We start from the raw sequence: 15,111 nt of genomic DNA, 5'->3' as shown, positions 1-15,111 counted from the left end.
ACAGAGTATATTAAAAAGTGCCTGTTTTGAATACTGATGAGCTTGAAAACCACAACACAATTTTTAAAATAAACAAGCTAAAAAATGGTTAAGTTACACACGCTCATAAAGCTGGCTTCTCCAATAGAAAGAGTGGGGAAAGTGTGTCTAAATGACTATCAATTGGGAAAGAGGGATTACTATTTTTTGCATGTTTCTAATTTAGAAATACTGTTCATCATAATAAAGGATACAGTGTTCATTGGAGACTTGCAATCTGGTAGCTGCTATTAGGACAAATTATGTAAAAAATTGAACACACATTTTGAGAAATGAAGAACTGCATTGTCATACTGTAGGAACTGACCCTTCCTCGCTAGTAAAGTACCTGTTTTGTATGTAGAAGGTTCTGTGTTCAGTTCTTGATATCTGAAAAGCTCCAGTCAGGACTGGGAAAGACATTTGCTTGAGAACATGATGAACTACTATCATGGTTGGGATGGATGGATCAAAAGTTGATATCCAGTTTGTTCCTTTTTTCAGTTGTACTTCACAAATTCATACATTTTCACACTGTCCTTATTATATTTGAATGGGATTGTTTCAAATTTAGATAGTTAATTTAAAGCTGGATAGGCACAGAGTTCTGATAAAACACTGACATGCATTGTAGAATCTGTTTGTGAAATAACATATAACTCTGTTCTCAGTATGGTAACAAAGTTCTACCAGCATGTCCTTGCATTCGATTTTACCTTAAATGAGATCAACATGAATCCCAAGATCTTACCCAATGTCACACTTGGGTTCCATATCTATGACAGCTACTACAATGAGAGGCTGAGCTATCGTACCACTTTGGACCTGCTCTTTAAATCACTTAGATTTGTCCCCAACTATGTATGTGGCACCCAGAAAAAACTCATAGCTGTTATTGGGGGACTTGGATCTGATATCTCCTTCCATATGTCAGACATCTTAAGTCTCTACAAGATTCCACAGGTAACATATTTGCATGACGGAGCGGAGATATTCACAACTAACGGACATAATCATTTTTTTCTCATTCTGGGATTTTGTGGTTTAGAAAGGTGGAAGGGAGTGATTGACAAGCAAACATGGACTATTGTAATACACTGTATGTGGGGCTGCTTTTAAAGACAGTTCAGAAACTTCAGCTGGTACAGAATATGGCCACACAGAGGTTGGTGGGGACTGGGCAGTTGACTCATGTAGCACTAATAGCGCCATTATTGGAGGACTTGGATCCGATATCTATTTCCAAATGTCAGACATCTTAAGGCTCTACAAGATCCCACAGGTAAGACCTTTGCATGGGGGATTAGAGAGATATTAACATAATAAATTATTCTCATTATAGGAGTGATTTTATTCTTCATAAAGATGGAAGGGAGTGATTGATAGGGAACAATATACTATTGTAATGTGCTCTATATGGAATGCCTTTAAAGACAGTTCATCAATTTCAGCTGGTACAGAATAGGAATGTACAGATTTTCTGAAATTCCTTCCATCTGTGTTTTGCACATCATCAGGAGTCTTTCATTCTGCCATCTGCACATTAATGGGATCATATTTTTTTTAGAGATGTACAAGAACTTTGTTCCAATTGAGCTAATGCAACTTAGCGCCAATACCCATTTGTGCAAATGCGCATTAGTGTTAATGCAGATTAATGCAAGTGTCATCCCCCCACCCCCGTAAAACAAAAAAGCTAAAACAGGTCCAGAAATCCATGGAATCCTTGTGACCCAGGGGGAAATGAATAATTAAATCTGCAGCAGAAAACAACTGTTTGTTTCATAGAAATGTGAACTCACCTGAATCCTTTGCTGATTTCTCCAACATCCCTAGTGCAGAATATAGCTGCCCAGATGTTGGTGGGGACTTGGTAGTTGGCTCATTTAACACTTACATTGCACCAGCTACATTATTTGCCAGTCCATTCTTAAGTATAATTTAATGTGCAGATGTTTAACCTTTAAGGCCTTCAATGGTTTGGGGCCCAAGTTTCCTAAAGGACCACCTTCACCTGTATGAGTCTGACCACACTTTGAAGTCATCAATAGAGGCCCTTCTCACTTGCCTGCCAGGATGGGTAGTTACATTTGTGAGTACAAGGGAGAGGACATTTTCTGTGAGGTTCTTACACTTCTGGAATAAGCTTCTATCAGTGGTCTCTTATCAAGTCCCTTATTGGCAGGTCTATTTGCAATTCGGGTGTTATTGCTTTTATTATTGCTTGAGCTAGTTTCACCATAAAATGTAGCCTCCAATAATTTTTTAAAAATCTGTTTTGAAAATAAGGTCCAATGGAGAATGGAGACAGCTTAGGGATCAGAAAGCACAGGGTGGAGTCAGGGATATATAACAGATTTCTTTATCATTACTTGTTTTGTAGAAATTGCTCCACAATTACACATATCATCCCCAAGAGTCCTTGACTTTTCAATAATGCTAACTTTAACCAAAAGTGGACTTTCCAAACACCAAATATTTATTGGGGGGGGGGCAGAGTTAGATGCATGGATTCAGATACTCCTCTGAATGCATTTCTAAGATATACATACATTTTCTTTTAGCTCACGTATGGCTCATTTGCCCCAGAAGAGAGTGGTGTAACACAGTCCCCTACCTTTTATCGCATGGTCCCAAATGAATCCCATCAGTATATGGGGATTATCCGGTTACTCCAGCATTTTGGTTGGTCATGGGTTGGATTTCTAGCTTTGGGTGATGACAGTGGAGACCATTTCTTGCATGCAATGGAGCCATTACTTTCCCGGAATGGAATCTGTTCAGCATTCATACAAAGAATCCCAAGCCAAGGGCGTTTGCTTACCATTCCTGAAATGAATGTTATGGCCTCAAATATTTATTTAACTTTCATGGATAGAAAAGTCAGAACCTTTGTGGTCTATGGTGAAACGCTTACCATTATGTGGCTGAGCACATTAATGATTCTAGCAGATCCTGAATATCAAGAATACACATCGGTTGGAAAGTTATGGATTATGACAGCCCAGGTTGATTTTACAGTAATGGGGCTTCTGACAAGCTGGGATTCCAAAATATTCCAAGGCACCATTTCCTTTGAAGTTCACTCAAATGAACCTCTGGGATTCCAGATGTATCTTCAGAACGTACAATTTCACTGGGCAGAACGAGATGGTTTCCTTAAGGAATTCTGGGAGCAAGCCTTCCACTGCTCATTTCCAAATCCCAAAATGGCAGCAAAAGTTGATGAAACATGTACCGGGGAGGAGAAGCTGAAGAACCTTCCTGGGTCAGTTTTTGAAATGCGCATGACTGGCCAAAGCTATAGTATATTTAATGCTGTCTATTCTTTGGCACATGCACTGCATGCCATATACTCATCTAGATCCAATCAGAGAGCACTGATAGGTGATAAAAGGATTCAATTGCAAGACCTTCAGCCTTGGCAGGTAATCACCACAGCAAAATGGCTTTATTCCAATGAACACACTTGTGAGAGCTGAAGTAGCATCCAAATATAATGAATGAAATGTAACTTACATCAGCCTCTGGGAACAGGAGTGATAAAGTCTGACTTCTTTTTTCTTTTCTTTTTTAGTTTTCCCAGTTGGGAGAGAGAGAGGCCAGGGGATCAGTAATTTCTTCTTACTCTAGCTGATAGGAAAGGAATCAAAACATAAGGTGCTAGTTTTTTTGTTTTGTTTTGTTTTTGTTTTCACTTATGGAGCCAGGGTGTCAGCCATACATATCAATGCTTGTATTTGCTTCACAGTGACCTGCCACTCCTAGAGTCATAAATAGGCAATAAAACAATTAGCTTGATATACCAACCAACCAGCCAACCAACCAAAAAGGAATTCAACCCGATGAAGTTACAAAGTGGGACTTCTCAGATCATAAACATAAGAGTTATATTTTGAGAACACACAAACACAAGAGAGCTTCAGCTATTGGGTAGTATAGAAATGCAATACATAAATAAGATAGCATGGTATCAGATAAATAATTATTTTGTCACAAGGATGCCTGTAACATGTCATGGGATTGTGGCATGTTTTCATCTGTACATTGTTATAACCACCATTCTCTTTATGGGACATAATAAACGAAGGGGAAAAATAATGTAGAGTAGTTTAAGAGCATGCAAAAAGTTGTTGTTGTTCAGTCGTTCAATCGTATCTGACTTTTCATGGCCCCATGGACTATAGCACGCCAGGACTTCCTGTCCTGCGCTCTCTCCTGGAGTGTGCTCAAGTCCATATTCATTGCATCGGTGATGCTATCTAGCCATCTGATCCTCTCCCGTCCCCTTCTCCTTTTGCCTTCAATCTTTCCCAGCATTGGGGTCTTTTCCAGGGAGTTTTCTCTTGGCATTAGGTGGCCAAAATTTTTGAGCTTCAGCTTCAGTATCTGTCCTTCCAATGAGCACTCAGGGTTGATTTCCTTTAGGATGGACTGATTTGACCTCCTTGCAGTCCAGGGGACTCGTAAGAGTCTTCTCCAGCACTACAGTTGGGAAGCATTGATTCTTTGGTGCTCAGTCTTCCTTATAGTACAGCTCTCACAGCCATACGTTGCTACTGGGAAAACCATAGCTTTGATTATACAAACCTTTGTCGGCAAAGTGATGTCTCTGCTTCTTACTATGCTGTCTAGATTTGCCATAGCTTTCCTCCCAAGGAGCAAGCGCCTTTAACATCATGGCTACAGTCGCTGTCTGCAGTGATCTTGGAGCCCAAGAAAATAAAATCTGTCACTGCTTCCATTTCTTCCCCTTCCATATGCCAGGAAGTGATGGGGCCAGATGCCATGATCTTAGTTTTTTAATGTTGAGCTTCAAACCAGCTTTTGCACTCTCCTCTTTCACCCTCAACAAGAGGCTCTTGAGATCCTCTTCACTTTCTGCCATTAGGGTGGTATCGTCTGCGTATCTGAGGTTGTTGATAATTCTCCCAGCAATCTTAATTCCGACCTGTGATTCACCCAACCCGGCATTTCTCATGATATATTCTGTATATAAATTAAATAAGCAGGGTGACAGTATACAGCCTTGTTGTACTCCTTTCCCAATTTTGAACCAATCGGTTGTTCCATGTCCGGTTCTTACTGTTGCTTCTTGACCCTCATACAGGTTTCTCAGGAGACAGGTAAGGTGGTCTGGTTACTCCCATCTCTTTAAGAATTTGCCACAGTTTGTTGTGATCCACACAATCAGAGGCTTTAGCGTAGTCAATGAAGCAGAAATATATGTTTTTTCTGGAATTCTCTTGTTTTCTTCATGATTCAGCAAATGTTGGCTATTTGATCTCTAGTTCCTCTGCCTCTTCGAAACCCAGCTTGTACTTTTGGTAGTTCTCAGTTCACATACTGCTGAAGCCTAGCTTGTAGGCACATGAAATGAGCAAAAATGTGAAATGATGCAGAAAGTAGTGGCGATAAAAACTTTGTGAACCCCTTAAGTTTGTCACATTTCCAGCCTAAAATGTTAGACCTTAATCTAACCCCATAATCCTAGATAAAGAACAATAGATAACCTGATTAAACAAATGACACACAAACCTGATGCTTTTCAACATTTATTTATCTGCAACTGATTCAACATTCAATATCCATGTGTGAAAAAGTATGTGAACCTTTAGAATCTGGTCTTGAACCTTCTCCATTTGTAGACAGTGTCAACATCTGCCTGACAGTGGATTGGAGGAGCCCCAAATCCTTAGCAATGGTTTTGTAACCCTTTCTAGACTGATGAGCAGCAATAACTGCTTTCTGCTGTGTCACCCTGGCTGTGGAATGAGCTCCCTAGAGAGGTTCACCTGGCACCAACGTTGTATTCCTTCTGGCACCAGGTGAAGACCTTTTTATTCTCCCAGGCATTTTAGCATTTTAGCTTCCTAGTCTTTTAGCTTTGGTGTTTTAAATCTGTATTATCTTTGTAAACTGCCCAGAGAGCTTTGGCTATTACCTAGGGAGGTAGTGGGCTCTCTCACACTGGAGGCATTCAAGACAAGGCTGGACAGCCATCTGTCAGGGATGCTCTGACTTGGATTCCTGCATTGAGCAGGGGGTTGGACTCCATGGTCTTGTAGGCCCCTTCCAACCCTACTATTCTATGATTCTATGATACTCAGTCAATCAGTCAATCGATCAATTAAATATTTTAAATCTCTGCTTTGCTGCTTGGTTTTATTCTGGTTGTATTGTTACATTGTGGTTTTAATGCTTTTATATTTTATATTGTTTTATCCTGTGCTTTTTGGTCTTAATTTTTGTAACCCACCCAGAGAGCTTCAGCTATTGAGCAGTATAGAAATGAAATAAATAAACACATAAACAAATCAATAAAATCAATAAAATTGTTTTCATAATTTATACATCATTTTATTTCACAAGACATGGAATTGGTTAATATAGACCCTACTGGATATTTAGGAAGGACTGGTTTTGATCCACGAAGGCAATCATGGTAAAACTATGGAATTTCTGTAATTATCATTAGGGTTCACTGTTCCTCACCACTGTATATAATGGAGATTCAGAACACACTACATTGTCATTACCTGTAGGAAAGTCTGGTAATCTTGGTTCTTAGTATTACTTTTGCTCTGTTTAAAGCCTTGACTTAAATGATTTTGAATGCATCATGTATTTGAATCTATGCATGTATTTGTAATTAGCACTGTTATGGTTATATTTTAATAATAAAGAAACAAAAGAGAGATCTGGTCTGAGAGAGTGATTCCTTGTAAATATATATAACTCTGTAAGTCTATATCAAAGTTTTAGAATTTAATCTTACTCTGAGATGACATAGTTGCTGTGGAGGAATTTGAATATTTTCTCATTAAACAGGTAGCTTGGGGTTATCGAGAAACACATAGCATATTTTGAGGGAACCTCTGAGAGACCTATATCTCACAACAGCATTGACAGGACCACAGCCTGAAAAGGTACACCCCCGTGGCTGCTGTTGGGAAAAAAGAAAAAAAAATCATCAAAAATAATCCCACATGTAAGATAATGTCTTCTTTTGCCCCTGGACACTGAAACAAACAAACAGGATAAGCTGTACACTTTCAGTTCTTGATGATTATAACAATGCCTGCATTTTCAGGGTGGGTATTTATCAGATGATATTACATAAAACTGTATCAGCACAACATGTTTGTATGTTATGACATTAGGTCTCCATTATGTGTTGTGTGCAATTCTTTTCTTTCTTTCTTTTCTCTTCCCACTAGCTTCATCTGTTTCTTCAATTCATTTCGTTTAATAATTCAGCTGGAGAAAGAGTACATTTTAATGATAAAATGGAAATCATTGCTGGATTTGATATCATGAAGATGGTCATATTCCCAAACAACTCCTTCCTTAAAGTTAAAGTTGGAAGGGTGGATCCCGATGAAGAAGAAGAATTGATCCTAAGCGAGGATAAGATTACTTGGCACAGACGGTTCAACCAGGTGTGGATCCTAGGTTGTCACTCCATTACCAGGAAAAGTGATCTAAGAGAGGTTTAATTTTATTCATTAACTAACCCTGTCAATCATTCATTAACTCCCTGTAATTAACCTACAAGTAATTGCCATATATCATAATCCCACACTAAAATGAGATGCGATGCCTAATACTTCAATTCTTCTCAACAGTTGAATACAATTAAATGGCTCTATTTAAGGGATCCATAGACATAATTTAGCAAGCCTTGATTAAAATGTTGTTGGTCTGGGAGACAGCCAGATAAAAATTATTAGTAAGCCAACATTATACCATGGACAGCCAGGTGGCCATCTGTGTATTTATGGAAGGGGTGGAGAACACACAGGCTCCTCACTTCCCCCCATTGCTGTCTCTGCACTGCCAAAATTCAGTGGCATAATGGCAGCAGTGGCAAAGCAATTTGCAAGTTGCCACTGGATTTCAGTGGAGCAATGCCACAGAGGCTGTGAAGAGCTAAATTTAGCTTTAATAGAGCTTCGGCTATTGGGCGGTATAGAAATGAAATAAATAAAATAAATAAATAAATTTGGCCCTTTCCTGCCTTTCTCACATGGGACTAATGTATGAGAATTTCATTTTTTTCTCGCAAAACATACACACATGCCTCATTCAAGGCTCTGAATGTAAGTGTGAGCATGCGTCTGCTGAAAAATTTCATAAATTGTCAAACCTGTTCTCACGTTTGCTTCTTTCTTGATTCCCGGTATGATTTGCTCAAATTTCCCAATTTGCACAATTTCTAGGGATGTACGAAAATCACTTACTTGTTTGCAGATTATGCTGATGGTGGGGGGGGAGGCATTCCGTTCCTCCCCCCAGAATCCTGGATGGGGGGGAGGTGCTCCGTCCCTCCCCCTGGAATCCTGGACAGGGGAGAGGCGCTCTGTTCCTCCCCCCCTGGAATCCTCCTTGGCCAGCTGTGCTCCGCGGTGGCTCTGCAGAGCAGCTGGCCAGGCCCAGCCAGGCCAGAGCTGTCCGTAGCCGGATTTCTGGCCACTGAGGGCTATGGGGAAAAAAAAAAAAAAAAGCGCGTATGCAAATGGCGGCGGCTACGGCTGCCACCATTTGTGTTCCTTATTTTTGATGTCTTAATCTACGTAAATATTTACGTAGACTAAGACGGCGAAAATAAGGGGAACGCAAATAGCGTAGCGGATGCTATTTGCATTCCCCCTTATTTTCACCATCTTAGTCTACGTCATTATTTACATAGACTAAGATGGCCCAAAATGAGGAACGCAAATGGCAGCGGCTGTAGCCGCCGCCATTTGCATACGCCTTTTTTTTTTTTTTTTACCCAGTTGTTTTAGGCTACGTAGGTTTTAATGTAGCCTAAAATGTCTGGGTTAAAAAAAAAAAAAAGGCGTACGCAAATGGCGGCGGCCGTAGCCGCCGCCATTTGCATATGCCTTTTTTTTCTTTTCTTTTTTACCCAGACATTTTAGGCTACATAAAAACTTACGTAGCCTATCATGTCGGTGTAAAAAAACCCACACACACACCTGCAAATGGCGGCAGCGGCAGCCTGTCAGAAGACCAGCCGCCGCAGCCGCAGCCGCTGCCGCTGAAGCCGCTGCCAGAGCCGCCCCCCGGAAGATCTGCCCCAGGTAAGTCTCATCCCAGGGGGATCTGCGGGGGGTGGCGGGGGGGTGGCAGGCCATTCCGCCACAGATTTCTGGGGGGCGAATGCACTGGCATTCAGCCTCCCCGAGATGCGTGGTGGAATTCTCTGCCATCTCTAACAATTTCCCTCAGTGGACTGAATCAGCCCCACTTTAATCTATGGAGGAGGGTTGCACAACTTTTGGGAGATTTGTGAACATTTCCCATTTGATTGCTGCTCACTTTGTGCAAATCTCCCGTTCATGCAAAGCAAGCAGCGATGGCAAACGTGAATGGGAATTGGGCATAAGACGAACAGTGAGACAATGTTTAGAGGATCCTAGCAATCTTGAATATCACTCCATCACCCATCCCTGTGTAGCACAGCTGATCTTTGGTGGAAAACTACAGCATGGAACACCATGCTGCTTTATGTCAGTGGTGGAAGGAGTGTAGCACCTGGACATGTGCAGGTGGTGGAAATTTGTCCTCATGCCCCCAGATGTTGCCCACTCCTGATTGTGAAACACTCAGCTGAATAGGTAGTTCCTTTTATCAAGTTTTCACATTTTAAAATGTAGCTCCTAACCCAAGTTATTGACTGCAAATATAATGCCTTCTCACTTGGCCCAACCTAAATTCTTTTCACCTTTATGGGTAGGTTCTTCCCTTTTCTGTGTGTAGCAACTCCTGCCATGCTGGTTATCAGAAGAAAAAGAAGGAAGGGGAGAAGTTTTGTTGCTATGATTGTGTTCCATGTCCAGAAGGGAAGATTTCTTACCAAAAGGGTAGGTGCTACAATGTATCAAATATTGCAGCATACACAGTTAATACAAATGACCATGTATGAAGGACATGCCAAAAGTTCTGGAGAATTTTATTACATTTCTGTATCTTGTGAGAAGTCAACAGAAGCAGATATTTTCAAACTTAGTAATTTCCAATGGGGTTAAGTCTACACATTCATTCATCTGTGAGCCATCAAGCAATCCAAATTAAAGACATGTACATACATGCGCACACATATGTGAATGATACTCTAACAGCCATAAAAGGCTGAAACTCGTTAAGTTTATGTATGCAAGAGAATCATGTTTTTCCTCTTCATTATTGAGTTCCATTATCTATACTATAGACTCTTAAAACCCTATTCAGATGTGTCTACATATTTTGGCTAATAAACATGTGAGGAAAGGGAGGCTACCCCTGTGTGCCACACCCTCCATCATTGCATTCATCACACCTGTAGGGTGTGACTTTTGGAAGAGAAGAGACTAGGGATGGCAGAGAATTCCGCTACAGATCTTGGGGAGGCCAAATTTCAGTGCATTCGGCCCCCCGAAATCTGTGGCGGAACGGCCTGCCCCCCCGTCCCCCCGTGGATCCCCCCGGGATGAGACTTACCTGGGGCGGATCTTCCGGGCGGTGGCAGGTCTGGCGGCAGCTGCGGTGGCAGCGGCTGCAGCGGCTGGTCTTCTGACCAGCTGCCACTGCCGCCATTTGCAGGTTTGTTTGGTTTTTTTACACCCACGTGATAGGCTATGTAAGTTTTTATGTAGCCTAAAACGTCTGGGTAAAAAAAAAAAAGCATGTGCAAATGGCGGCGGCTACAGCCGCCGCCATTTGCGTTCCTTATTTTGGGCCATCTTAGTCTACGTAAATAATTACGTATACTAAGACGGCGAAAATAAGGGGAACGCAAATAGCGTCCACTACCCTATTTGCATTCCCCTTATTTTTGCCGTCTTAGTCTACGTAAATATTTACGTAGATTAAGACGTCAAAAATAAGGAACGCAAATGGCGGCGGCCGTAGCCGCCGCCATTTACGTACGCGGGTTTTGGTTTTGTTTTTCCCAGAGCCCTCTGCAGCCGGAAATCCGGCTGCGGACAGCTCTGCCCTGGCTGGGCCTGGCAGGCTGCTCTGCAGAGCTGCCATGGAGCACAGCCGGCCAAGGAGGATTCCAGGGGGGCGGGAGGAACGCAGTGCCTCCCCCCCCATCCAGGATTCCGGGGGGAGGGATGGAATGCCTCCCCCCCAACATCAGCATAATCCGTGAACAGGTAAGTGATTTTCATACATCCCTAGAAGAGACTCCTGTACCTGTAAAGGTTTTCCACACAATCCACAATGCTGATTTCCCAGTGCTCCAGCCTCCAGGTCTCATGGAGAGCCTCCAGAAGTACAGGGGGCTCTCCTTTTCAAAAACTTAGCCTTCTCAGATAGAGAATGATTAATGCAATAATGTGTGTTTTGTGTGTGCTAGTGTCAGGTGTAGAATACCTACTTCTGGGGCAAGAGACTTTATAAGAACAGGAATTTTTCTAAAGGCTTTAAAGCAGAATAGATCCTCATGATTGCATCTGACATGGCAGTCATAGACTGTACTGATGTCCAGCTGTCAGTGCTGGTGACAGCAGTGATGCTGTAAGCAGTCTACTCATTAGGTATGTGCACCGAATTTCTGTTTTGTTAATTTAATTTCATTTGTTGTTGTTGTTCCTGGCAGCTCCATTCCTTTATTATTCTATCTGTCATTCACTAATGCAGTGTTTCCCACAGTGGTGCATCCATGCCTGGACTATGCCATGGGCACAGGTCCAGGAACATGGGGTCTGGAGGGCTCATGAACTGCCCCCTAAACTGGCAGTGGCAGCTTCTTCCCCCTCTCCCCCTAGACCAGCCCCACTAGCAAAAAAAAGTACAGTGGCAGTTGGCCGAGAGTGCCTGAGAGCCCTGTGGCACACCATTTTAACAGCCAACTTCCTTTTTTTCTTACATTTTGAGTAAAGTGTCAGAAAACCAATCATACACTGCTTTGGGGGGACACAGCCAATGAGGGCAGAGGAACAACAGAAGGACTGCCCCTTTGCTGCTCCGATGTCCTCCCAAAGGCAGCATCTGAGTGGTTTAGACTGCTGTTACTCAAAACGTAAGAAACAAAGAAGTTGACATTTAAAATTGAATGCCAGTTTGGGTGGGGGGAGGAAGGTGGGAGGGTGGGCTGGTTGGTGTTGGTGGGGAGGGCTAATGATAGCAGGGGGGCTGGTGGCAGGGGGTGAGTGTGTAATTCCCCCCCCCCCAAGATAGCTTCACACTAACATGGTGTCCTCCAGATGTTTTGGACAACAGCTATCATCAGCACCTGCCAGCATAGGGAATAGAGAAGAATGACAGGAATTGTAGTCCAATACATCTGGATGTTGAGGAAGGCTGATCTAATTACTTTTGTTTCACTTTCATTACTATTTCATTCATTTTTGTGCTTTTCTAGTTGCAGTTTTCTACATTGGTTACCCTGAAGATCCAATCTGCTGTCACCTCCTTATAACATTGTTAGTTACTGACACTGTGATTGCTGCTATTTATTTCATTTTGCAGATGTGGATGACTGTTACAAATGCCCAGAAGATCAATATCCAAGCAAAGACAGAGATCAATGTACTACCAAATCTATAAGCTTTCTGACATATAAAGAACCTTTAGGGATCAGTTCAGCTTCAGCTGTTGTCTCTTTTTCCCTGATCACAGCCTTGGTGCTAAGAACTTTTTTAAAGCACAAAGATACCCCCATAGTCAAAGCCAACAACCGAGATCTTACATACATTCTCCTCATCTCCCTCCTTCTCTGCTTCCTCTCTTCTTTGCTATTCCTTGGACGACCTGGGAAAGTGACCTGCCTTCTCCGACAACCAACTTTTGGCATCATTTTCTCATTGGCTGTTTCTTGTGTGTTGGCCAAAACCATCACTGTGGTTGCAGCTTTCATGGCCACCAAACCAGGGTCCAATATGAGGAAGTGGTTCGGGAAAAGACTGTCCATTTCCATTGTTCTTTGTGGCTCCCTCATTCAAGCAGCCATTTGTGCCATGTGGCTAGCAACATCTCCACCATTCCCAGATCTTGATATGCAGTCACAAGCTGAAGAAATTGTAGTGGAATGTAACGAAGGGTCTGTCATCATGTTTTATCTTGTCCTGGGCTACTTGGGACTTATGTCCATCATCAGCATCACTGTGGCATTCCTAGCCAGGAAGTTGCCAGACAGTTTTAATGAAGCCAAGTTCATCACCTTCAGCATGTTGATGTTTTGCAGTGTTTGGTTGTGTTTTGTTCCAACCTACCTTAGCACCAAGGGGAAATATATGGTAGCTGTGGAGATCTTCTCTATCTTGTCTTCCAGTGCAGGGTTACTTGGTTGTATCTTTTCCCCAAAATGCTACATTATTTTGCTGAGGCCTGAACTGAATATCAAGGAACACCTAATAAGAAGAATGAATTAAGGAATTTAACTACCCTATTACAAGTAACTGCCCTGTTTCTTCTGAAATACCTATCACTTTGAGACAGTGGTGCTAACTGAAGATTCAGGTTTGGCTAGATTGCACACCAGTCCAATCTATTTTAACTCCTGTGTCTCCAGCAAACACAGCCAATAGAGGACAGATTCAACCATTATATGATTTAACAACAACCAATATATAAAATGGAGATTAAAATAGGGATGTACGAATCCCTTACCTTGCTCCGCTGAGGGGCATCCATGGTGGGGGGGAAGTGCTCCATCCCTTCCCCTGGAATCCTTGACAGGGGGGGAGGTGCTCTGTCCCTCCCCCTGGAATCCTGCTTGGCCGACTCCGCTCTGTGGCCAAGCCATGGAGCCTCCGGCCGGCATCCGGCCACCCGCAGCCAGACATCTGGCTGCTGGGCAGCCCTGCAGGGATTCAAATGGCAGCTGTCGTAGCCACTGCCATTTGTGTGCCTGTATTGAGCTGTGATAGGCTACTTAAATACTTATGTAGCCTATGACAGCAGGGGGGAAAAAAACCCAGCATATGCAAATAGCGGTGGCTACTGCCATTTGCGTACGCTGGGGATTCCACCCCCACGCCGTGATAGGCTACATTAATACTTATGTAGTCTATCACAGCCTCCGCAGGGATGCAAATGGTGTCCCTGCGTTAGCCATGATAGGCTACATAAGTATTTATGTAGCCTATCACAGCTTGAAGAGGAGGAAGCGAATGGCGGCCGCAGGATGGCCGCCATTCGCAAAGCAGCGCAGACGGGAGCAGGTGAGTGCTCCATTTTATGCGCCTTTCGTGGTGTGGGGGCAGCAGGGACTTCGTCCCATATGCCTTTTGTGGGTTTGGGGGGCAAGGGCTTCATTCCGCGACGGATTTCGGGGGGCCAAATGCACTGCAATTTGGCCTCACCGTGATCAGTCGCGGAATTCTCTGACATCTCTAGATTAAAACCTGTGATTTTCTGATGACTAATCATTTTTCTGTCATGTATTTTCTCAGATCCAATAATGAACATCTCAAATAATGTATGTGACATCTGAAATACAAAATTCTCACTGACCAATCACCAATGAACTAACTGAAACCATAACTTTCAAATCCTTAACTGCCCTTTCCAACTAGGGATGGACGAAAGGGACTTACCTTGTCCCGCAGCTTGCTTCGCGGTGGGGGGCAGGTGCTTCGCTTCTCCCCCCGAAGTTCAGGCTGGGGGGGGAGGTGCCCCGCCTCGCCCAGCCGAAATTCAGGCGGGGGAGAAGCGTCCCGTCTCCCTGGCTGCGAAAGAAAAAGTGAAAACAAACAAACAAACCCGTGATAGGCTATGTAAATCGTCACGTAGCCTATCACGGGTGTTATTTTTTTTATACTTTAGTGTTGTTGTTTTTTTGCAATGGCACTGGCAGCAGCCGGTCAGGAGACCGGCTGCCGCCCCTGCCCACAACGAACTGCCGCCAAACTGCCGCCGGGACCCGCCGCCGAGAGGGACATTCGCCGAAGGTAAGACCCGTCCCGGGGGGGGCGGGGGGCCGGTGGAGAATTTCCCAACCAACTTCGGGGGGCCGAATGCATTGGCGCTCGGCCTCCCGAAGATTCGGGGAGAAATTCTACGCCATCCCTAAGCCTATCACGGGTGTGTGTGTGTTTTTTTTTACTGCACTTTTTTATTTTGTAATGGTGGTGGTGGCAGCCGGTCGGGAGACCGGCC

General features: G+C 43.3%; 2 protein-coding genes across 2 annotated transcripts; both read left to right on the top strand.

The window, feature by feature from the left end:
* Positions 1-690: 690 nt before the first annotated feature.
* On the top strand, positions 691-13,382 carry LOC146342955 (vomeronasal type-2 receptor 26-like). The gene is made up of 4 exons (XM_084808671.1): positions 691-981; positions 7,239-7,460; positions 9,761-9,887; positions 12,481-13,382. The coding sequence occupies exons 1-4, from the start codon at positions 691-693 to the stop codon at positions 13,380-13,382; spliced, it is 1,542 nt and encodes a 513-aa protein (XP_084664797.1).
* On the top strand, positions 2,646-3,500 carry LOC146342956 (vomeronasal type-2 receptor 116-like). The gene has a single exon (XM_084807083.1). It carries the CDS (start codon positions 2,646-2,648, stop codon positions 3,498-3,500), a length of 855 nt encoding a protein of 284 aa, XP_084663209.1.
* Positions 13,383-15,111: the final 1,729 nt, after the last annotated feature.

Source organism: Heloderma suspectum, chromosome 6 (assembly GCF_057233095.1).
Source record: "Heloderma suspectum isolate Gila_16-S chromosome 6, 16-S_ref, whole genome shotgun sequence".
Classification (NCBI taxonomy): domain Eukaryota; kingdom Metazoa; phylum Chordata; class Lepidosauria; order Squamata; family Helodermatidae; genus Heloderma; species Heloderma suspectum.
Note: the sequence above shows the minus strand (reverse complement) of the source record. Positions and strands in the feature narration are given on the sequence as shown.

Excerpts from the sequence above, each read along its gene's own strand:
- LOC146342955 (XM_084808671.1), top strand. The coding sequence starts at position 691 with ATGGTAACAAAGTTCTACCAGCATGTCCTTGCATTCGATTTTACCTTA. Across the intron at positions 982-7,238 it reads GTCTCTACAAGATTCCACAG|CTTCATCTGTTTCTTCAATT; the intron begins GTAACATATTTG and ends TCTTCCCACTAG. Across the intron at positions 7,461-9,760 it reads GGCACAGACGGTTCAACCAG|GTTCTTCCCTTTTCTGTGTG; the intron begins GTGTGGATCCTA and ends CTTTATGGGTAG.
- LOC146342956 (XM_084807083.1), top strand. The coding sequence starts at position 2,646 with ATGGTCCCAAATGAATCCCATCAGTATATGGGGATTATCCGGTTACTC.